The sequence below is a fragment of the Trichoderma asperellum genome, chromosome 4, assembly GCF_020647865.1.
Source record: "Trichoderma asperellum chromosome 4, complete sequence".
NCBI classification, from domain to species: domain Eukaryota; kingdom Fungi; phylum Ascomycota; class Sordariomycetes; order Hypocreales; family Hypocreaceae; genus Trichoderma; species Trichoderma asperellum.
Window position 1 is genome coordinate 5,139,694 of NC_089418.1, and position 21,433 is coordinate 5,161,126.

Below are 21,433 nucleotides of genomic sequence, written 5' to 3' on the forward strand. Positions count from 1 at the left end.
CAACTATGTTATAAAGCTTGCCTGGCGTGAAGATAGCTGGCGTGAAGGTAGCGCCGCCCTAAAGTATGACCATATCCCCTCTATGTCGTGTGCGCATTGATTATAGGACCCAGCCACGATTCATGGTCGTCGGGGCTTGTGCCATTGTTTCCATAACGCAAAATGCGCAGCAATGGCCGGAAAGGACCCGACGTAATGTTAAAATCTGTGCCGTTCTCGAACATAAAAAGCGGCCATTCCAAGATAAAGCCGCTCAAAACGTTCGGATTGGGCCAAGCTACAAGGGTTCGGGGGTCTATTCCAGGGGGGATGTCGCCAATACCCCACGCGGATAATATCCCATAGGTTGGAACGCCCAGAAAACCCTCCAGTAGTGGCAGATCTACGTCTGTAACATCGGATTTGATAGACGGATCAAAGCCGTAGAATGTTGGCACAAAGCTGGTATTTACAGGCACAGCGTCCAGGCGCACCAAGTTCGTGGGCTGCACGACGATAAAACCAGTGATGGGCACAAGGAGGTCGGCCGGTACTGAGCCATCGCGGCCCAAGATGCTGTAATTTCCGATGTTGCTTTCGCCTGGTTTCGTTACATCCGGCCCTACGAATGGTCTATCATTTCCTACCCATGCCGTTGTGTTGTGTCCAAGGTAATCCACATCATTTCTGGTATACGGCACACCAAGGTACGGCACAACATAGCTGCTGCTGTTGGTAGCAATCTTAACATAGCCTGAGTAAATAGGCTCTGATTCTGGGTGAAGTTCTTCAGGAGCTGTAAACTGAACCTCTACAGTCGTTGACTGACCTGGCTGCAAGGATAATTTCGATTTGGAAAATTGGGCGGCGGCGAATTTTGCCTCATGGCTGAGAGGTGAATCTCAAGAATGATGCATCCTACCCTCCCGTGAAATTAGTCACAGTCCGGATATATGAAGCACCCAAACAAGAAATGGAGTAGACCTTAGCTTTGCTGGAGGTATTTTTGATAGTGATTGAATGCTTTGCTGGCTTTGGCGAGTCAAGCAAACTCAGTTGAGACGGCGAAATTTGAGAATCAGCAGCAACTGACGCGTAAGCATTAATTTATCCACCTCCTTGTTGCGTGACGGAAGAAATAATATTCAGATTTTGTGCTTTCATGGGCACTGCGGTCGACTGAATAAGAGAAGTGATGTCTGCAATGCTGAGTTCTGGCTGCTAAGACTTGATTAAAGCAAAAACTCCAGCAGTGAAAGGCGTAGCCATTGAGGTACCTGACAATACGGCATAACCTCCAGCTGAAAGCGGGTATGTTGAGAGAATATTACCTCCGGAGGAAGAGAGCTGGGGTTTCTGTGTCATTTCAATAGTCGGACCAATGGAGGAGAAATAGTCAATGGTGTGACCAGCTGGATTGGGTGAATCTTGGATCATAGAAGACTTGAAGACTAGAGTGTACTTTTGCCTAGAACCAAGGCTAGCAATGTCCTTGACAACCTGTTGCGATTGGTTATATCCGAGGAAGAGAATATTGAATGGATCCGTTGTCCCCGCTTCCGCTAAAAGAATTGGAGTGTCCGGGTCATCGGTGTAGTATATGACAGTTGTCACGTTCATTGCCAACAGTTGAGCTGAATATGATCCAAGTGAACAATATACCGTATTGTAAATTAAAACAGCTTTGTGCTCCGTCTGTAATGGCACTCTGTGCAGCTGTCCATACGCTGGGATCGCACCCACCAGTCTGTTCCTCCGTGATAGGTATGTTTAGGCCGCTGCCAGCCTCGAAAATGGTGATGGGCTTGTCAGAGATGAAGGGGAGGACCGAGATGTACTCCAACGTCCTGCCGAGATTGTTTTCTGCTTTATAAACGGTTGGATAAATTTTGCTCTCTGCAGATCCCACTGCTAGAACTTCTGGAGCCAAACCTGGAGCCGATACTGCATAGGCCCAAGGTCGCCGTCGTTTCCAAGCGCAGCAATAATTGCCACACCACTCTCCACAATACTCTGGGCTAACGGAACATACGGTGATGCCTTTTCCCAATACGTGATGCTGCCGAGCGACATTGAGATAAGATGAACGCCATCTTCCGCTGCTTGTTGCATAGTTGCCATGATAACATCGTCACCAGAATCGCCCTCACATCCAAAAACCCTGTACATACCAATAATTGCTTCAGGAGCTACTCCAACAAAGCCAAATCCTTGATTAGAGGCATCAGTCATTCCAATAATACCTTATATCAAGTGTTAGCTGCATTCTGATATACCTGAAAACATGAAGGCCGCCTGCTTCTTGCCCGTTACATGAGTTCCGTGTCATCCAGTCGCGCATGAAGCCAATGGATCGTTGTCTAGAACTGGCGTATTAAACCCGGTATAATTATCTCCAACAAAGTCGTAGCCGAAAGATACTTTGTAACCAGGCCCAAATCCGCCACCAAGAGACGGGTGTAGATAGTCTACTCCAGTGTCAATGATGCCGATCTTTACACCTTTGCCTTTAATCCCCTGGCTGTGCACTTTGTCTACACTTGCCATCTTGAGTGGCCTATTAACATCTGAACTGCCCTTGATATGCGGCAGAGTGCCATTGCTTAGTGATGCTGGCGGAGCGGCAGCAAAGGGATTTGGCCGAGGCACAACTCGAACCGGCCAGACACTTTTGACGTCGCTGACTTTTAGCAGATCAGTTTTGTCAGATGCATTATCCGTTAGAGTCAGAGATAACCCGTAAAAAAATTTGGCACTGTTGAACTCTTTGCGGACTTGATACTTTATTTCCCCCCCTTAGCTTCTGAGCAAATCGAGTTGCAGCATTCGTGCCAGAAGCTTGTCAAGCTCTACGATATAGGTATTTGGAATGTATGTGACGTTTTGAGCCGTCCTTCGAGTCGATTTTAGATATCCATCTCCGCCGGGTTCTGGCCTCGATACTACAGCAATGGGCAAGCTAAGAAGGAGGACATTTAGGAGCGTAGCCTTGAACCGCATTTTCGCGAGATAGCTAATGGTAGTCTCTATTCTAACATTTTCTGGCAGGGCATTGAGCAGAATCGACTCCTCATATATCGTTCAATGCTTGCGCTCTATGCAAGTACAATCGAACAATACGCGGGGTTGATGCAAGAATATGATGATCAAAGATAACTGCTGGTAGGCCTTAAATAGGAAGGTGATTGGTTTTAGTGCCGCTATCTGACCAAATTCCTCATCAAGTTCTGTAAAAAAAGCCTGTTAATGGTCAATAAATACGAAATGTGACATTGCGGTCAATACTTGCATCGCATATTTTCCGACCAGTTCCATTCTATTTCTAACCATACCATTAAGTGTTTGCCCGCTTATCAGAAATGGGAAAATAGAAAGACTATTGGATTCCTAACTGGCTACGGATCTGTCGTTATCACATTCATTGAGGCTGATATAGTATGCTTGTTGGATGATATAATTGCTTATTCAAATAGTAGAATTATTGCCTCAGCGTACCTTGGTGTGGTAAAATGCATCATCATTCGGCTTTGGAAATGGTAGCAAGTCCGCATAATAATTCATTGATTCAAAAGAATATGAGTTTAAGAGCGCATTGGTGGAATCAATTTTCATCTCATACCCTTGGCAGTTTGCTGACTGGATGGGAAGAGAGTCCATGAGCACTTCTACTGTTACTCAATATCGGATCTAAGAAGCACCGAAATCCGATCTTCGTAGCTGAAACTCCATCCATCGTGGCGCTGAGGGGAAAATGTCTTGTGTTGTTCGACGAAACTGAGGGGAAATTAATTTTCTCAGATTTCTCTATTCTATGTGGTCTAATTCAAGAATGAATTCCTGATACTCCTCCAAATACGGAATATCCCAACTCAACGCCACCCTAATACCGACAAAAGAAGATCTCACATTTTGAGACAGAGAGCAGTGAAACACCGGAATAAATTCATTTTTGGCAGAAGGCGGCAAATCAAATTTGCATAAATAGCTTGGTAAATATGGATCACGAAGCGACTCTGGATCGTTGGAAGCGCTTCACCTATGTCGATAATCTCCCAGAAGACATTAGCTACTTTCGCAACCTTTTAGAAAAATATAGCAACATACCACCTGAGGACATTGATTGCTTACTTCTTAGGACGGTAAGACGTCTTTTGATTCACTATTTTAGATGATAATGGTCCTTCTAATACTCCCTCGGCAGCGTGAGAGGCTCTGGGAAGTGGCCATGTACCCATGCATTGGCCGATGGAGCTTTCTCAATCTGCAAAGTGTACACGACCCTCATTTTTACACTGTAGTCCAGCGATTGAGAGATTCGGCCGCTTCTGGTGCCGAATCAAGCTACCCAGAAGCGCTCCTCGATATTGGATGCTGTGTTGGCCAGCTATTACGAAAACTGGTGCACGATGGAATTGACCCAACGCGCCTCTTTGGTACAGACCTGCACCCTGAATTCATTTCAATAGGCGCAGAGCTATTCCGCGACGAAGGCTGTGGTTTAACTTTTGCGGCCGGCGATATGTTAGATCCGAGAGATGAAGATCTGAACATTTTAGACGGTAAAATCACGCTTGTGCATGCAGGAAATTTCTTCCATTTATTCACATGGGAAGAGCAAGTTGTCATCGGGATGCGAATAGTACGCTTCCTGCATCCAGGAACCATTGATGCAATAATCTTCGGTAGACAGATCGGGAGTCACAACCCAAGAGAGAGGCAGGGAGGAAGAAAGTCATTTTTACATAACGAGGAAAGCCTGCAGCGACTGTGGAATGAGGTTGGTGTGAAGACGGGGACTCGTTGGCGAGTGCAGATGAATATTAATGAGGAGAGAGTGGTGGACATTCCTGGATTTGGAGTGGAGGATCGATACGTCCGTTTTGGCATTTATCAATTTCCATTACGGAAGGCAGGAACAGCTACCGCCGACACATGAAGAAAGGCAATCTTGTTACTTGTTAGACGGAGCAGTTTGTGGTTTGAATTGTGACCCGTATTTTCTAGCAGTAAGACCAAAATCTAGTCCGAGAAACGCTGTGTTCAGGTGTCCTTCGGCTTCTATCTAAAGGCGCACAGTACGTGAAGCTAGTGCTCTCTCTCTCTGTGCCAGAAGAGCTGCGCCAAGTACAACAAGAGCCTACTTGAAAGTAATAGTAGATGCAGGGGTCATTCTGTTTCTGCATGTAATTCATCAAGTATAACACGCTTTACACGCAATGTTGCCAGTGAAAAGATGCCACAGACTGCATGTGGACTCTGATACTGGCCTGCGAAAGATTGACCAAGTTTCCCCAGCTGTGCGCCCTTCCAGGTTCACAGGGCGTTTCATGACATTGGGAGACGTGGAGACGGTTGATCCACTTAGTATGCCCACAATCAAGCTGTCCGCCCCTAGCCGCTACCACCAGACGCCGGTCGAAACTATTTATTTGTCCTTCATGTTCTTCATTCAAGTTCCAGCAAAAACCGTATAAAACTGAGATTAATCACAATTCCTAATCCTGAACTATTAATTTCCGACATAACTTGAGTAACCATGAAGACAGTCGGAATAATTGGCGGCAGCACCGACCTAGCCACGGTCGAATACTACAAGCTGATAAATGCCCACATCCGCTCAAAGTTGGGCGGGCTTCACACTGGTGAAATCATTATTAACTCAATGAATGTTGAGCGCAGCACTCATTTTGTGACAAACGATCTTTGGGAGGAAGGAGGAGAGTACCTGCATGGAATAGCGCTCAGCTTAGAGAGAGCTGGAGCTGATTTCATCATTTGTGTTTCGAATACATGGCACCGGGTTTCCGAAGCATTCATGAAGGATATCAAGATCCCCCTCTATCACATTGTCGATCCTACAGCTCAGTCAATCCTGGATAAAAACTTACAGACTGTCGCTTTGCTGGGTACCAAAGCTACTATGTCGTCAACTTACCTGCCTAACGAATTCTCAACTCGCTTCGGAATAAACGTCATCGTACCAACGGAAGAAGAACAGAAATATGTCGACGATGTGATTTTCAACGAGCTGGCCAAATATCAATTTATTGAGGAATCTAGACAGGGATACCTAAAAATCGTCGATAGCTTGGTCTCTCGGGGAGCACAAGGCGTTATCCTAGGTTGCACAGAGATCCCATTGCTCATTGAACAAAAAGATCGACCAAATATTCCGATGTTTAATACTCTGGAACTGCACGCTAGAGGTGCTGCAGAGAAAGCATTATCCGATTAGAAACAATTTATATAAAAAAGAAATCGCTGCGTTATATAACTAGGCACCATTTAATTGCTGATGAATGGCTTGGACATACTGAAAAACAGCTATCGTGTGCGTATACGTTATAAGTGTCTTACATCAGATGGCTGTGTGTCGGGCGACTGTTATAAAATATGGGAGCGATGAATTATCTATTCTGTAAATCACACATCCTGCATCAGAAATCCACACTTGTTCCGAATAGTTTCCATATTTCTCATAGACGTGAGCTTATTAGACTTTCTCTGCATGATCAACGTCGCCTTGTTGCTTGAGTTCCTCAAGCCCGCCCGTCTCCTTCACACGAACTACTTTCTCTTCAAATGTGCTCACGGCGCTTGCACTGCGCCATGCAGGAATATTCCCATCAAATAGCACGTCGATTTCTTCCAGTGACTTCTTTACCGTTTCGGGATACATGAAGTAAACGTGGAACACCATAGTGATGCAGAAAGTGCCGAAAATCATGTACGCCTTCCACTGAATATTTGTGAACGCTGGAGGGACAAAAAATGCCAAAGCCAAGTTGAAACTGCCACGGATGTTAGTATAAATGTTGCTCAAATTTACTGTAAATAGACATCAAATGGTGGTCACATACGCCCAATTACCTGCGGCAGCTAGGCCAACACCCTTGGCACGGTACTTTAATGGGAAGACTTCTCCGCAGTAAATCCATGCTCCTGGAGCCCATGTAACTCCTAAATAAAGAATCAGCTAACTGCAGATGCAACGAGATATGTGTGGGTGTAAGCAAGCGCTTCCCCATACCATCTATGTAACATGTCAGCTGTAATTCCCACTAATAGATGGACAGTAAATTTAACTTACAAATTCCAACAAAGATGTAACAAAGAGCAATAACTGCTTTAGCGGGTGGACCACTGATCTGCCACTTGAGAATATCAATTCCTGTGTCGTCAATTAGTGAGACTCGTTACGAGGGAGAAATAGCTCCGCGCTTACCGTCTACGTTATCCACATGATGCCCATAAACAGCCATTACGGCACCAACAGTGAAGTGTATGATACCACAGATTATTGCTCCAACAATTAGCAGCCATCGGCGGCCCATACGGTCGATAACAAAAAGAACTCCTCCGGTAGTTACGAGAAAAATGACATATTGGATGATAGAAGACGTGAGAGCGGCATTCCCTGACTTCCTCGTTGGTTAATAACAGGTTTGAGTGATACGGTGTTATGCACAACACTCACCATGCCAGCCATATTGAAGATGTAAACAAGATAATAGAGCATAACGTTACCACCGAGAAGTTGCTGCCAAACCTGTGCGCTGACTCCGACTAGCGTACGCTTCCACATCTTGGGAGCGAATAAGCCCAAGTAACCGATCTCTTTTGACTCAGCAGCAATCCTTGCCGCTTCCCTGACCTCCTCAAGCTCAGCGAGAACCACAACATTGCCTCGATCTCCTTTAGCGTGCAGATTAGCAAGTATTTCGTGGCATTCTTCCCAGCGATCCTTGGATGCGAGCCACCTAGGGGATTCTGGGAAGAAGAAGAGAGAAACAAATAAAATCGCTCCAGGTACGGCTTGCAGGCCCCATGCAATTCGGAATGCTGCCGGTCTGTGGATAGAGACTGAGCAACCATATGAAATGAGGTACATGATAAGAATACCTAGCCTTTGTTTCAACTTTCTGTCGACAAGACATATTAGAAATAAATAACCAGTTCTTACCCCAGTCAATGGACCACTGTTGAATGCCAACAACTCGGCCGCGGATACGAGAAGGAGCAAGCTCAGAAAGGTAGACAATACACTGAGAACTAGTTACGCCAATTGCAAGCCCACTGACAATGCGGCCCACTACAAGGTGAGCCACATTTTGAGAAGAGCATTGTAGCACGGCACCGATAATCCAGTCCACAGAGGCAATTTGTATGGCTAATCGGCGACCCAGGCGATCAGCAAGCCACCCAGATAAAAGAGATCCGACGAATGATCCAGCAGACATAGACGCAGTAATGCCACCTTGCTGGGATGAGCCTGGGTGGTTAAAGTACTCGAGATATTGATCAGAGCCAATCCATGCACTCATGGAGCTGATCTCGAAGCCGAAGATCATACCACCAATGGTGCCAAAGGCAGCAAGAACTGTGATAAAACGATATCAGTAACGGTCTTTGATGGTATCGGATACCTAAAAGCTGATGGGAAGTAGCTTGAAGGATCATGCCTACCGTAGATGTTCCAAATGCGATACATCTTGCAATTTTTTCCATTAAAATGAGCCCTTTACCACTGCCTTAAGTTTCCTGATTATCCATTTAGTATGCTTTGAATAGAAGTTCAACATGTCTACGGTATGAAGCCTTTATAATTTCTCAAGTAACGGATGGATAACGAACGAGAGATGTAATGGTGGAGACTTGACTGGCACTGACATAGAAGCGCACGTATTAGCATCAAGAACCAGCTTCGGGAGTATATGTACATACGATGTCTCTTAAAAGAAGTCAAGATCTGCGAGATACTCGGAGAAATGGAGGCCATAATGGGCTGCCAGTCTCCACATTCCCCGGCACGTAAGAAAAGTATAGGCCTCAAAATCATCATGCAGGGCTGCCAAGCCAGGAATAGCCTGGGCAATACTGGTACAACGTCTTCGACATCGGAAGCCTAAGAAAACAATTTGGAGCAAGACAAAATGTTTATAGGTAGAATGGATATAAGCAAGTGGAATATACACTTTCTATGTAGGCAGGCATGATGCTGTGGTTTATAGGTATCACGTATATGGCTTACGATCCAAATAGTGACCAAATGGCATTCATTATGAATGGAGTTAGAACTATGTTAGGCTCTACGGTAGGCGATTACGGCTTTAAGTGGCGATTTAATATTTTTGAAACGCAGAAATATTTTCCCTCATCTGATTTTTAGAAGATGTCGGATCATAGGCATGAATAATCCTGTGTGACAGATACATGTACTGGCTACGGCCTAGTTCAGAGCCTTTCGGCGATCCAAACCGTTACATACGAAAGTTGCTTTTAGCCTAATTTAACAGCCGTATATTAGCCTGCAAGGGGCAACTGACTCGTGCGTTGCGAAAGGCCACATGCTATCTCCAGTCTTCGGCTGCAGGTATAGCGAGTCCGATTGCCTAACTAAATTCTCCGCACTATAAACCCCCACATCAGTGCCATGACGCGAAAAGACAAGAGGCAGAGTCTGCGATCGAAGCTGTCGTCATCGACACGCATTTACGCTATTATGGCCCCCGTAGCTATCCAAGCTCTTTTATTTACGGAAGTAATTGTAAGGTACAGAAGCTGATGCAACATGAAGCTCAGAAATGGTAAGCTTGGTATGCAGCAAGGGTCAGTCGGAGAGATAAAACGATTCAATGTCACTCTAGAGCCGATCGTGCATTTTGCAACAATTCATAAAAATAATTTATGACGTTTTATTTAATTAGGGAATTACCTAATTTGGAATTCTATAAGAGAATGCGAGAAGAAGAGGAAGCATCTTTCTACTTAATATAAATCTACCTTTCCGCCGCCCTTACACATGCTCTCGATAATAGCTAGATCATTCAAGGCTTCCTCTGGACCTGACCGTTTCTCTGGCTTTCCGGTTTTTATAGCTTCTAGAAAAGCTTTGATTTCAAGTTCAACGCCTTTGCTGTTCACCACCTCAGATCTACTCTCTCCGGAGACAAGGTCAAGAGTCAGCACAAAGCCGTCAGGACCTTCAGTTAAGTGGAAGCTCCCCTGGGTGCCAATGATAGTAAGCTCCGCAGCAGATCGTATTGAAGCAAACGACATTGAAATAGTACCAGTTCCTCCACCACTAAGAAGGATACCTGCATTAAGCGTATCAAGGGGTGGAAGGTGAGGTTCGACTTGGCGAGCAAACCCCTGCGTCTCGACGACTTCTTGGCCTGAAATAAATCGAAGCATAGCCGTCTGATGCACTCCACCATCAAGTAAAAAGCCGCCTTGGTACTCTGGCACTTTTCTCCATGGCGTTTCGTACCATTTACCAATTGGCGGCTGGTTGCGCCATACTCTGAGATGTGCTTGGGTAATATCACCGACTGCCTTTTCTTCCACAATCCATTTCCGACCAAGCTCAAACTCGCACATAAATCGAAATTGCTCGGCAATGCTGAAAATTAGTCCTTTACCTGCGTATAGCTTGTTGTAGTCTTCAATCAGATCGCGAGCAGTTTTTACGTCTTTTGCAATCGGCTTTTCACAGAGCACATGTTTGCCAGCAGCTAAACATTGCCTAACAATAGATGGTTGAACAAGAATCGGCAAAACAATAATCACCGCATCAACATCGCTGCGCTTAAGAAGATCGTCTAGCGTATGTTCAGGTTTGTCTTCCGCATACAAGTCAATATTGGCGACTCCAAGCTTAGTTGCTTCCGCAACCAGTGTGGACGCGGTAGATGTAGAGCGAGAATATACCGCCTTGATTGTCGCCTTATTTGCCACGAGTCCTGGTAGGTGAGCTGGTGACAGAGTCAGCATCGCGCACACATCTAAGCTCTGCTAGCTACTACATGGAAAGTGTTACCTTCAGTGGCAAAAATGCCAGCTCCTAAAATTGCAATACCAGTCATTTAGAAAATCAAAATGGGATACTTAGTTATCTGTCGTAGAGAATATGTATGCCTTTTCACTTGGGAATTGACAGTGAACGCAATATTTGATGCGGATAACAGCGGGGGAAGCATTATATATTGCGCTAAGACTATCAGACGCTTGAGGGATTAAGACACGCTCAGCAGTACGTTTATTGCATCTTTTGCTTCCGTGATAGCACTGAAGTACCTTCGGCTATTATCGAATTCGGTTTACCCGAGTCTTGCTACACGATATCAGGTTTCCCCGTACCAGGCCATCTTAGCCGGCCGACGCTTGAACACCGGAATAACTATTTGCTGACTATTTTCGAAAGAAAATAACGGGCATATTACAAAAAGCAAAGGCAGAGATCCAAAAAGCCACCATTTTCACGTAATTGGTGAGTCTTGAGTCGTTACAAGAGATGAGGCGAGACGCTGCTACAGTTGGACTCATAGCCACTGTGGCTGTCATATTGGATTAGTAATGAAATAACGATCAACCGAGACCTGATGGCTCGATATCAACTCAACAGAGGATAACTCATTATACATAATCCATTGTAGCTCGGACCTTAGTGTTAGCATACGTTTGTGTTTAGTAATAGACACAAGTTAATATATAATGTAATGCAGAAAACTTGGCGATTGAAGCAAGTCTTAACAGTGAATTCTCCAGCTCTTTTGAGCACTGTGTAGAAAGAAACTCGATTATTAAACATTAGGCACCTTGAGTGTCTTCTATTTCCACCTCATGCTGCTCTGAAATGTTCAAAAATGTTTAGTAATTATAATGATGTAGGTTCATGTTGATACTCTATTTCTACATAGCTTCGTAGTAAAAGTGCAGCCTTTTTCTCACCTTCTCTAAATATCTTCGCTGGCTCCAGGCTAACGCTATCCTTGAGACAGTTCAAGCCAACAGCACCCTTAGTCTTTGTTTAACTCGCTGCCCTATGCCTGTTATAGACAATAGTACCCCTGTTAGTGCTCTCTGCTATAATCCGTTCTAGTCTTTCAGCATTCAGAGGAGTAGAATTTGGTATATATTAGGCGTTTGGCAACTTGAGGACTTTCTTAACTTTTCCTGTTGATCCTACTATCAAGTAATTGTACTCAATACACCACACAAGCTCCTTCCAGATACTACATCTTGATAACTTCAATTTAAACAAGATTAATATCTCTCAGGCTCGTCGGTAACAGAGCACAAAATGGTTTCAATCAAATCCAACATACTTGAAACTATTGGGAATACATCCATCTTACAGCTTCGTAACGTGGTTCCTACAAATGGAGTTCGCATTCTCCTAAAAGTTGAAAGCAGCAACCCAACAGCCAGTATGAAAGACCGCATGGCTCTTGCAATGATTATGGCTGCCGAAAATGATGGCCGTCTGAAACCGGGTGGCTCCGTTGTTGAGTATACTGGAGGTAGCACTGGTGTGTCACTGGCGTTGATATGCGCCGTGAAGCAATATCCGCTTCATATAGTGACATCAGATGCTTTTTCCAAAGAAAAGTTGAACCATATGAGACTTCTTGGCGCTACCTTGACGGTTATACCAAGTGATAATGGAAAACAAACCAAAAAGCTGACCAAAGACATGATTTGGGAGGCTCATGCTATAGCTGAAAAAACAGGAGCTTTTATCACGGCTCAGATGGATAATGAGGATCAGCTTTCTGCTTATACAAAGCTAGCCGACGAGATATATGAGCAGACAGGGGGACAAATTGACGCTTTCGTGCAGAGTGTTGGATCAGGAGCTTGTCTTCGGGGCACATCAGAGCGCTTACGCCAGCTTGACAGCAAAATCCGCTTTGTTGCAGTCGAGCCCGCTGAGTCGGCTGTTCTAGCAGGTGGCATGTCGGGATCACACAATATTGATGGTATAGGGGCTGGATATGTTGTGCCATTATGGAAAGAAGGAATTGCGGATGAGTTTCAAGGAGTTTCAACTGCTGACGCAAGAGCAATGGCCTTTCGTCTAGCACGTGAAGAAGGCTTGTTTTGTGGTCTTTCGACTGGAGCAAATGTGACTGCTGCGCTACGTGTGGCAGAAAACCTAAAACCAGGATCTACTGTCGTCACAATAATGTGTGATTCAGGTATGAAGTACATGACAGGATATTCTCAGCAATTATCATCTCTATAGAAGTTTAAGATAGTACTTCGATAATTCACAATAGGATCCCGAAGAACACTTTCTATACAATCTTAACGACGACTTTGCCGACATGTTTCTGCGCAACCTATTATCATCTTAGCATATATGTCATATTGAGTGTAGTATAGTCTTATTAAATATTCCAGGCCATCTCGTAATCCTTCAAATGAGAAAATTGCCCACCAACAACAGGAAGTTTGACACTGAAAGCAAAGGCCTACATGTAGACACGTTGCTAGTAAATGAAATCTAGTGATAAAAAAGAGAAGAGAACATGACGGAAGGTACCATGATAGTTTGAATGCGATGATGAGTGAAATTGCTTAAGTATAAAGTGAAAACTCTAGCTACAAAATCTGGCGGAATACACGCAGTAATAATTTACAACACTGTTGCCTCATAGTCCAAAGGAGGACTTTACTCTCAGTACGGGGTACGCGAATTTTATACCTACGTACTTGAGTCCTGCTGGTAATAGTTTCCATAAGTAAATTTTCTTTGTGCAAGAATTTCCTAAAGCGGCTAGTCTGCTTAAACTGTGCTAACTCTAAGGATGGGCTGACCAAGCGTTAGTCTCAGATGCAATGACAGAAGCGAATCACTTTATCCTCCGTATGTGGCTGGGGTTAATGACGTAGGAATATAAAAGGTGTCTCCGTTTAAGTTTAACCAGAGGCGGCACTTTATCATAAACCACTTTGTATTATATTGTATTATAAATTCCATTTAACCACACTATGTGATGGATGCCTTCATTTTGCAGAGTGATTTGTCTAGATGACCTTTTACTTGAGCTGGCTAATTCGACAATTTTATTACCACTACATTAGAGCAAGCATAGGAATTACCTCAAGCAAGTCCCGCCTTTATCTCTTCTGTGCTCTGTGCTGTGACTAAGGTTGCTTTGTAACGTACAACACTTTAGAACGTTGGAAAAAAGTATTTTCTATGCCTTATCAAATAGTCTTGACATAGCTAGTATTCGTGGAGCCAAATATCCAATAGGGCCACGGATATAGCAATACTGATCTCGTTGTGTCTAGTTCAACACTACATAGAGGAAGCATTTGTAATTTACGATATGCTGCAGTCCTTTTACCTACCTGCCGTTAGATCTTTATCCAAACAATGAGATAATATTTCGTATTGTGCCCGCCTACAAACAAGTCGTGCTCCAACATGAATTCCATGACCGTAGCTATCGTTCCACGCGATACGAAATGCAAAGCAGGCTTATTCGCATGGCCAGCTGCCCGTAATTTAACCAATACTTTGATAGGATTGCCCATTTCCTTACAAAATTCTCTCTAAATTCTCTCTTAATTAGGAGTGTTCAACTAGTAAGGACTGCCACAATATCTGAGAATTCGCCTACAGTAGACATTTAAGACTCAGATCGGCATCTCGGTTAACGAGCGCTAGGAAGGCGGGATTTATAACCGCAATCCACAATCCACGATCATTAATCTCACCACTAAGTCGCGAGACACTAGAACATTGTGCAGTACTGAGACATTCGATTCCGTACTTACTCATGCATAAGAAGCAGGTACAGCGCCTAATGATAGGGCATTTGTAATCGCAGTGGGGGAGGAAATATCCATTTGATGCGTGAATTTGTTTGCTCCTCCTTGAGACGAACAAGAAATGGTGTTCTTAAGCAAATCTTTCGCTCTCGGAGACATTTGGAACAGAACTTACGAGCACTTGTACCGCATACCCCAATAGGAAGACGACACCTACACTACATCTCGGGTGATCTGAAGTACTGAATCGCCGTGCTCTGCCGCAGATTTATCGTCTGCGAAACAATTTTCCATGTACATTTAGTCCGATCTGTACGATGGAGCATGCATGCTCGCTGAGAGACAGAGCCTCTGTGGCCATTATTTAAATCATTCACGAATTCAATATAAAGAGTATGGCAAGTCTCAATAATTGGAATGACATGGAGGCACGCATACAAGAAGCATATCGATCACAGCATTAAAGAACATAAACGCCCACACATTAATCATCAAAGAACACTAATAGCCATACATTTATTCATCGTGCCTCACGAGCGCTATGGAACAAAGCTTGTTAACCCTTTACCACTGGGTCGCCCGCCTAATCACTACCCCTCTGGTCATAGAGTATTAAATCGATTCATGAAGGGCTCTATGGCCGAATCTTTGGCTACGTGGGACCAAAAGTACCTCACCTGCGGGGCGTACCAACAGATGAGTCTATTGAACTATATCGCCGGAATGATATGGAAGATTCTGAAGAACAATGTGATATGATGACTGATATGAGATAAATGCAGCTGGGGAGAAGGTGGATGGGGCATGATTCTTACCAGTAATATGGATATCTCCTTTGACTCATTGGATGATTTGGGAAATATGATCATTGCCACCGACTGCCCAATGAGTAGTCCTCGCTTTGAGAAATTCCAGGAGCTTGCGAAAGCAACCAAAGCCCATGGAAGCTTGATTATTGGACAATTAAGCCATCCAGGCAAGCAGGTCCAAGCCCGCTTGAATCCAGAGGCGATATCGGCATCTGATGCACAGCTGGATAAGAGAACTTTATGATGGAAAAGTTGCACAGCAATGCTAACTGTGAATCAGAACCAAAGATGGGTATGACTTTTAGTAAACCACATGCTGCTAGTAAGGCAGAGATAGACGAAATCGTTGAGGGCTTTGCGTATGCCGCCAAATATTTAGACAAGGCTGGCTTTGATGGCATTGAGCTCCACGGTGCCCATGGCTATATAATCGCACAATTTCTATCGCCACGGACCAATAAGCGTACCGATGAATACGGAACTCAAACAGTGGAGAACCGTTTGCGCTTCATTACGGATATCGCAAGAGCTATCAGAAAACGCGTGTCACCCAGCTTTGTTGTTGGAGCAAAACTTAACAGCGTGGAATTTGAAGGCGCAGGAGTCACTCCAAAGGAAGCTGAAGAAGTCTGTGGTGGTCTTGAACGGGAAGGCTTTGATTTCGTTGAGCTAAGCGGAGGCAACTATGAAAACTTCGGCATGAAATGGAGAAGGGTTCGACGCAAAAGCGCGAAGCCTACTTTTTGAAATGGGCCAAGGTCGTTAGTGCAAGTCTTCCAGTAGACAGCAAACTCAAGATGTGTATAGAGTTTACGTAAAGCTAAAAGCAAAAGTTTTCATGTAAAATATAGCAATGAATTGAGATAAAGTGAATAGTATACATAAAGGGAGAACTCAGGGTGCTCGACGCAGATTTAGGTACAGGGGGAAGGGGGGGGGGGGGGGGGGGGGGGTATGCAGCCTATGAGCGCAATGGGCCAGACTATGTCATATATGCCTGTGGGCTGACAATGCTCCTACGTTTGTATATGTTAATGATCAAGAGATAGTTCTTTACCCATTGTTCCTGTCCCAAATACAGTGTATCTTCCTCTAAAATGTGCTACGTCTTCCTAAACATTCACTTGAAGGGCTTTCCGCCGTAAATGGCGATTGTCAGTATCACTCTCGAAATAGATGTAATGGTACATGTTAATAGATTCGATGGGCAAGTCGAGGCCATAAGCGGACTTCTATGGAATTTATTGAAGCTTAGTTAGGTCTCGTCTAGTGGTTAACCACAGTGAATCGCATGATCAAGGTATAAGCTAGCGGAGATCGAGTAGACCTTTCCCCCTACCCTGTAAATCAGGCCAGACGGATTGACCAGTGGCTACTATCAGCTCTGGCAATCCTCTCAGAATATGTTAACAGCATTTAGACTTAGTTGAATTATTAGATACCAGTCCAGGAACTACTCCGACCGTTGGATAAATTCTACATTTATTCCGTGGATGTGAGAAGTGGTGTCATTTGACAGACATTATGTATTTCGAGTCCTAGTGGACGTGCCACACACTGCGTACGGTCGCATTAAACAATCAGCGAACCGCGGCACTTACCTTGGCATAAGCGAATACCAGTGAGCATGGATGAGATTTTAACCGTCCATGCCATTCGAGTAAACGTCTGCCTTTGCTAGCATGGAGCTTTTTGTCGGTAATTCCCTTCCCTTTCCCTGGGCCCACTCCGCCGGGGGGGGGGGGGGGGGGGGGGAGTAATACGAAGCTGCTGAGGCACGATTTATTGAAACAGTCTGTAGCTGCTACTCCGTAGGTCCTCACGATTGGTAGCTGCCGTGGTGTCTAGACCCTTTCGCCAGCTCCAGCCCATGAATGTGAAAATTGCGCCAATAAGCATCGTAGCATAGTTCTGTCTGCATGTCCGGAGAAGTAACCAAAAATAGTAACTGAGTAATGGTACTAGTCACTTTGAGACATATTAAAACCAACGCATATAGATTCTATATTTACCTCTTTTCTATCTTCAGACATGACGAAGTTGGCCAAAGCCACGTTTGAGTCGGATCATAAATCGAGAAATGGATGTATAAGCTCTGCTGGTAGATGGGAGAAATATTCATTCACATATACCTACCTAGGTATACTGTATGAATCTACCGGGGGAGCCCCGGCCAAAAAAAAAAAAACAAATATGATGTTAGAGAAAAAGAAAAAGAAGAAAAAAGCGGTAGGCGAATTCGTGATATTCCCAATACCCGGCAGCTTCAATTATCTCGTGAGAAGTTTCACAGGTAGATTCAACGCCAAGATGAATTCGGCCTGCCTTTAAGTAAGTTTGGTGCACATCGATAAGATGGATCTGAACTCGACAAGGGAATCCTTTGAGAATCCTCTGCAAATTCATCTCGCCATTGGACCGGTAGTGCAACGATTGGCTACTGAGCTGCTCACTGGGATCCCAAACTTGACAGGTGCCAATAAGCAATAAGCCAGCGCATGATCCGACGCTTATTAGCGTTCTCACTGCTCGTTGGTGCCACGTTAAATTGCCCAAAATTGTGGTTTCCGGTCCTGTAACAGCCTAGCCTACACCATACTCGAGGAGAAAAATCCTGCCCGACGCTAACAGCATCGTGGCTTTGCTGTTTCCATATTGCTGACCAGCCACCAAAGAGCTAAGCCTGCGGCCCTCGGCACCCACGAGTAGTCACGTCGCTTTAGGCACTGGCACGTGTAGCAGCGCGCTGAGTGCGTTATGCAATGACAAAGGGTGCTTTTTCAGGAGCCCGCTGGGTAATAAAACGCCAAGCAAAGTACGAGACTGAAAAGGAGAGGCTACCCTCGCCGCCCCGTAATCACGATTATACCTACTCGTATTTCTTATGGTCTCCTAAGTACGAAGCATCTTGGCAAGGTATCTCCCGGTGATGCGGATTTGCGTCAAGCTGGGGAGAAAACGGAGCTCTCCAAGTCTTGCGAGGGCGTTGAAGGGTCTGAGATGGCTCGTTAGCCGCGCTTTATGAACACTTGCGAATTGCTAATATTAGCCCCCAAGTTCACACGTATCTACTTAGTACTATTGGTGCTAGCATCAGCCACTGGCCGATCGTCAGGAACACAGCTGCGCCGGGCGAACTTGCAGGGATCGCAACTGAGAATACGCGAACAGCCCTAAAGTATACCTACATATGTGTGTGTGTGTGTGTAGAATATTTTTGAAAGTTTTCCTGTCCCCATCTGCGTGGCTGCTTGTTTACCTCAACGACGCTCAGCCTCACGCCAGGAATGGGCGTGGCTCACCGCCGGTTGATGCATCAAGAGTCACACCTGCGGCTGATGGCCGGCTCCGGTTGAAATGAGCTTCAAACACGGGTAAGCCAGCGACCGAGGAATCGCGCAATCGGGTATACTTCGCAGCAAAGGGTGGAGGCCAAGAGCGCGGCGCCGAGCAAAAAGCGTGGGATTTGTCATATTTCTATAACAATTTCTGGCACTAAGAGTGATCCGAAATATTTCCAGATGCGACTTTCAGGCATTAACGCATATACAAGAAGCAGTACCGGCATGAAGTACTGCATGATTTGAAATGTTGAGTAATCTCAGCACTATTATAGTCTGCTGTTAGATGCAGCAACTGTGATTCACCTGCTCAACACAATGGTTTTCATACCAGTCGCTGAGATGCCTTATGGTCCCAGCCGGTGTTTGCACACATAAAACACAAATACCTACTTAGTTGCGGTTTTTCTCCAGTTCGTATAGAAAAATCTGCGAAAAGATTAAAGCCTTGAAAAAAGGGGGAATTGCGGCTCCGTAAAGGGCTGGTGCTCTATTAGGCTTGAAGCAAACACGAAGAAATTCCCACAAAGTACGAGTAAGCCCGAAAATTTGGTCTAGCGCTTAGATTTGGCCTATCAGGTACCCTGGCCATAAGCGGTCTTGAGCCTCTCTAATGCCAAGAGTGCAGGGTGCCTTGGTGTAGGTAGGTATCTGACGGATTCTGATCCCTGACAACGACGAACTATTGATAGTACGAGTGGTGCTTCAACGAGCACGACTAGGCTAGGACAGACCTAGCTTGTACAAAATAATATGACCGAAAGAGGAAGACGGAGACGCAGCTAGATCACGATGTTGCGTCTATAAATATATAATCATGTCTACACTACTCCGTATATATCTAGTGGATTTCCCATGCATGAAGCTCCATGTTCATCCAGAACTGCGGAAACATCGAGATTCTATAAACGACTATCAAAGTTATCCATTCCCGTGTTTTTGTTCCCGGGTTTCACAATGGTGAAGGTAAAATCTTCGGACCCTAGAACGAGAAAAATTACGCCATACTAAGCTGGTTCTTAGTTTTCTTCTGCTTCATTCCTCGCCTGCGCAGGCCTTGTAACGGCCCTGCCTTCATCTCTACTTTCTTTGGCTGGTCTTTCTGCTCCCGACAGCGTTCAGATCGAGAGTCGTTCAACAGGAGGAAATGTTACCACCAAGGGTATTGCCCGATTCGACAACAACAACATTTGGGACGGCCAGGGCAATGGAACCGATACTTACAAGCTCTACCTTGGTAACGGAACAACCGCTGCGGGGTGGCCGTCTATTGATTCTTGGATCTCATTTGGCAACATGTAAGTGTTGAGAGCTGAAGCAGCAGGAACATAGGCTCACGGAAATCAGGTTCGAGAATTACAAACTCCAAATACAGTGGGCTTGCCAAAACCTGAACTGGCGTCTCCCCAACAATAATGCGGACGAAATTGTGCGTTGGTTATCAGTACCTAATGTTTGATGACTTTGCGACTAATGGAGGTGATATACAGGAAGCTATTTACAACGGTATTCAGCTGGCTGCTAATGCTACTGGCGTCGACCATCGACTTATCTTAGCTGTGATAATGCAAGAATCGCATGGTTGCCCGCGAGTCAACACCACCAACCTGGGCGTTCGCAATCCCGGCCTCATGCAGAACCACAACGGGGATGCCTCGTGCAACGACAACAAAAAACTCACGACACCTTGCCCGACACCAACGATCCATAAAATGATCATGGAAGGCACTGCTGGTACATCCTCCGGAGCTGGTTTGGCTCATTGCATCAACGAATCAGGCAGAGGCGATGTTTCCGATTACTACCGTGCTGCTCGCATCTACAATTCTGGTTCCATCTCGAAGACCGGTGACCTGCAAAGTAATATTGCTACTCACTGCTACGCCAGTGATATTGCCAAGTACGTTTATATTTTCGCTCTGGGATGCTTGTAGTCCGTTGTGGCTAACAGAAGCTTTAGCCGACTCACTGGCTGGGTTTATGCAAAATCAACATGCACATGCGATACCGATCCCAAAAGCTGTAATGTATCAAAGGATTAGCCAACCCTTGCACGCTGAAATGTCGTGTGGCCCTTATAGATGCAGGCGCTGGCGTATAAAAATATTTTTGGTTAATGAATTTACTAGCGCGTCGTTTTAAGTTTTGTATATAGAAGCGACGCGCAAGCTGTACATAGTATTATGATATCCCGATTATAGAATAGAGTTGTTTGGCTTGGAATGCAAAGCGTGGAATGATGCAGGATGCAATATATGGCTGGAAAGGAAGATCGCTCCCATAGCCGATGAGAATATCACGGTTGAAAATATTGGCCACTGTTATCCCTATTGAGGTCTTTGTGCCTCACATTGCTAGAGTATTTCTAGTCAAAGTACTATGCTCGGCGATAGATTATTTACCTGGCTGTGCTCAAGAGACTGAATGAGATGAAATCTATATCGTATGGCGGCACATAGATGTCAAAGCCTCGAAACCCTGCCCGCTAGCGAATAAGATTTATCATTACCGAGATCAAGAGACGAACTGTGGGGAGCTGCTTCGTCATACAACTGGGGGTATTAACCGCCCGTTGAGCTAAATCCATACTTTATATATTAGGCTGCTAAAGAATAGCAGTAGCAGTGGGATATTATTTGCTATAGCACCCACTGAGTGTGCTCTATAACGAATATGTATACTATGAGCGATGACCCTATGTTGAAAACTGAATGGTCATGACGTCAGACTCTAGACTCT

At 44.9% G+C, this 21,433-nt stretch overlaps 8 protein-coding genes across 8 annotated transcripts; 5 read left to right on the forward strand and 3 right to left on the reverse strand.

Annotated features, from left to right (window-relative positions):
- Positions 1-80: 80 nt before the first annotated feature.
- TrAFT101_008106 (uncharacterized protein) lies at positions 81-1,599 on the reverse strand (the record flags this gene model as incomplete). The annotated part of the gene is made up of 2 exons (XM_066128236.1): positions 81-867; positions 1,262-1,599. 2 exons carry the CDS (start codon positions 1,597-1,599, stop codon positions 81-83), a joined length of 1,125 nt encoding a protein of 374 aa, XP_065984353.1.
- A 2,165-nt stretch (positions 1,600-3,764) lies between these two features.
- On the forward strand, positions 3,765-5,052 carry TrAFT101_008107 (uncharacterized protein). Its single transcript, XM_024900589.2, has 2 exons — positions 3,765-4,118; positions 4,181-5,052. The coding sequence occupies exons 1-2, from the start codon at positions 3,975-3,977 to the stop codon at positions 4,913-4,915; spliced, it is 879 nt and encodes a 292-aa protein (XP_024758769.1). The 5' UTR covers positions 3,765-3,974; the 3' UTR covers positions 4,916-5,052.
- Positions 5,053-5,446: 394 nt separating this feature from the next.
- On the forward strand, positions 5,447-6,428 carry TrAFT101_008108 (uncharacterized protein). Its single transcript, XM_024908362.2, has one exon. The coding sequence runs from the start codon at positions 5,516-5,518 to the stop codon at positions 6,212-6,214; it is 699 nt and encodes a 232-aa protein (XP_024758768.1). The 5' UTR covers positions 5,447-5,515; the 3' UTR covers positions 6,215-6,428.
- Positions 6,344-8,470, reverse strand: TrAFT101_008109 (uncharacterized protein; the record flags this gene model as incomplete). Its single annotated transcript, XM_066128237.1, has 7 exons — positions 6,344-6,770; positions 6,840-7,012; positions 7,070-7,150; positions 7,205-7,400; positions 7,457-7,881; positions 7,943-8,359; positions 8,446-8,470. The coding sequence occupies 6 exons, from the start codon at positions 8,468-8,470 to the stop codon at positions 6,846-6,848; spliced, it is 1,311 nt and encodes a 436-aa protein (XP_065984354.1). The 3' UTR covers positions 6,344-6,770; positions 6,840-6,845.
- A 1,158-nt stretch (positions 8,471-9,628) lies between these two features.
- On the reverse strand, positions 9,629-10,964 carry TrAFT101_008110 (uncharacterized protein). The gene is made up of 2 exons (XM_024902622.2): positions 10,799-10,964; positions 9,629-10,733 (listed from the first exon to the last, which is right to left on the reverse strand). The coding sequence occupies exons 1-2, from the start codon at positions 10,842-10,844 to the stop codon at positions 9,748-9,750; spliced, it is 1,032 nt and encodes a 343-aa protein (XP_024758766.1). The 5' UTR covers positions 10,845-10,964; the 3' UTR covers positions 9,629-9,747.
- Positions 10,965-12,061: 1,097 nt separating this feature from the next.
- Positions 12,062-13,006, forward strand: TrAFT101_008111 (uncharacterized protein; the record flags this gene model as incomplete). The annotated part of the gene is made up of 1 exon (XM_024906593.2): positions 12,062-13,006. The coding sequence occupies one exon, from the start codon at positions 12,062-12,064 to the stop codon at positions 13,004-13,006; it is 945 nt and encodes a 314-aa protein (XP_024758765.1).
- Positions 13,007-15,641: 2,635 nt separating this feature from the next.
- Positions 15,642-16,100, forward strand: TrAFT101_008112 (uncharacterized protein; the record flags this gene model as incomplete). The annotated part of the gene is made up of 1 exon (XM_024906592.2): positions 15,642-16,100. The coding sequence occupies one exon, from the start codon at positions 15,642-15,644 to the stop codon at positions 16,098-16,100; it is 459 nt and encodes a 152-aa protein (XP_024758764.2).
- Positions 16,101-19,103: 3,003 nt separating this feature from the next.
- Positions 19,104-21,113, forward strand: TrAFT101_008113 (uncharacterized protein). The gene is made up of 5 exons (XM_024901969.2): positions 19,104-19,660; positions 19,718-19,992; positions 20,042-20,123; positions 20,185-20,594; positions 20,655-21,113. Exons 1-5 carry the CDS (start codon positions 19,550-19,552, stop codon positions 20,734-20,736), a joined length of 960 nt encoding a protein of 319 aa, XP_024758763.1. The 5' UTR covers positions 19,104-19,549; the 3' UTR covers positions 20,737-21,113.
- The last annotated feature ends 320 nt before the right edge of the window (positions 21,114-21,433 follow it).

Coding starts and splice junctions, on each gene's coding strand:
- TrAFT101_008107 (XM_024900589.2), top strand. CDS start 3,975: ATGGATCACGAAGCGACTCTGGATCGTTGGAAGCGCTTCACCTATGTC. Junction 4,119..4,180: donor ATTGCTTACTTCTTAGGACG/GTAAGACGTCTT, acceptor CTCCCTCGGCAG/CGTGAGAGGCTCTGGGAAGT.
- TrAFT101_008108 (XM_024908362.2), top strand. CDS start 5,516: ATGAAGACAGTCGGAATAATTGGCGGCAGCACCGACCTAGCCACGGTC.
- TrAFT101_008110 (XM_024902622.2), bottom strand. CDS start 10,844: ATGACTGGTATTGCAATTTTAGGAGCTGGCATTTTTGCCACTGAAG. Junction 10,734..10,798: donor TGGCATTTTTGCCACTGAAG/GTAACACTTTCC, acceptor CTCTGTCACCAG/CTCACCTACCAGGACTCGTG.
- TrAFT101_008113 (XM_024901969.2), top strand. CDS start 19,550: ATGCATGAAGCTCCATGTTCATCCAGAACTGCGGAAACATCGAGATTC. Junction 19,661..19,717: donor CGGGTTTCACAATGGTGAAG/GTAAAATCTTCG, acceptor GCTGGTTCTTAG/TTTTCTTCTGCTTCATTCCT. Junction 19,993..20,041: donor TGGATCTCATTTGGCAACAT/GTAAGTGTTGAG, acceptor CACGGAAATCAG/GTTCGAGAATTACAAACTCC.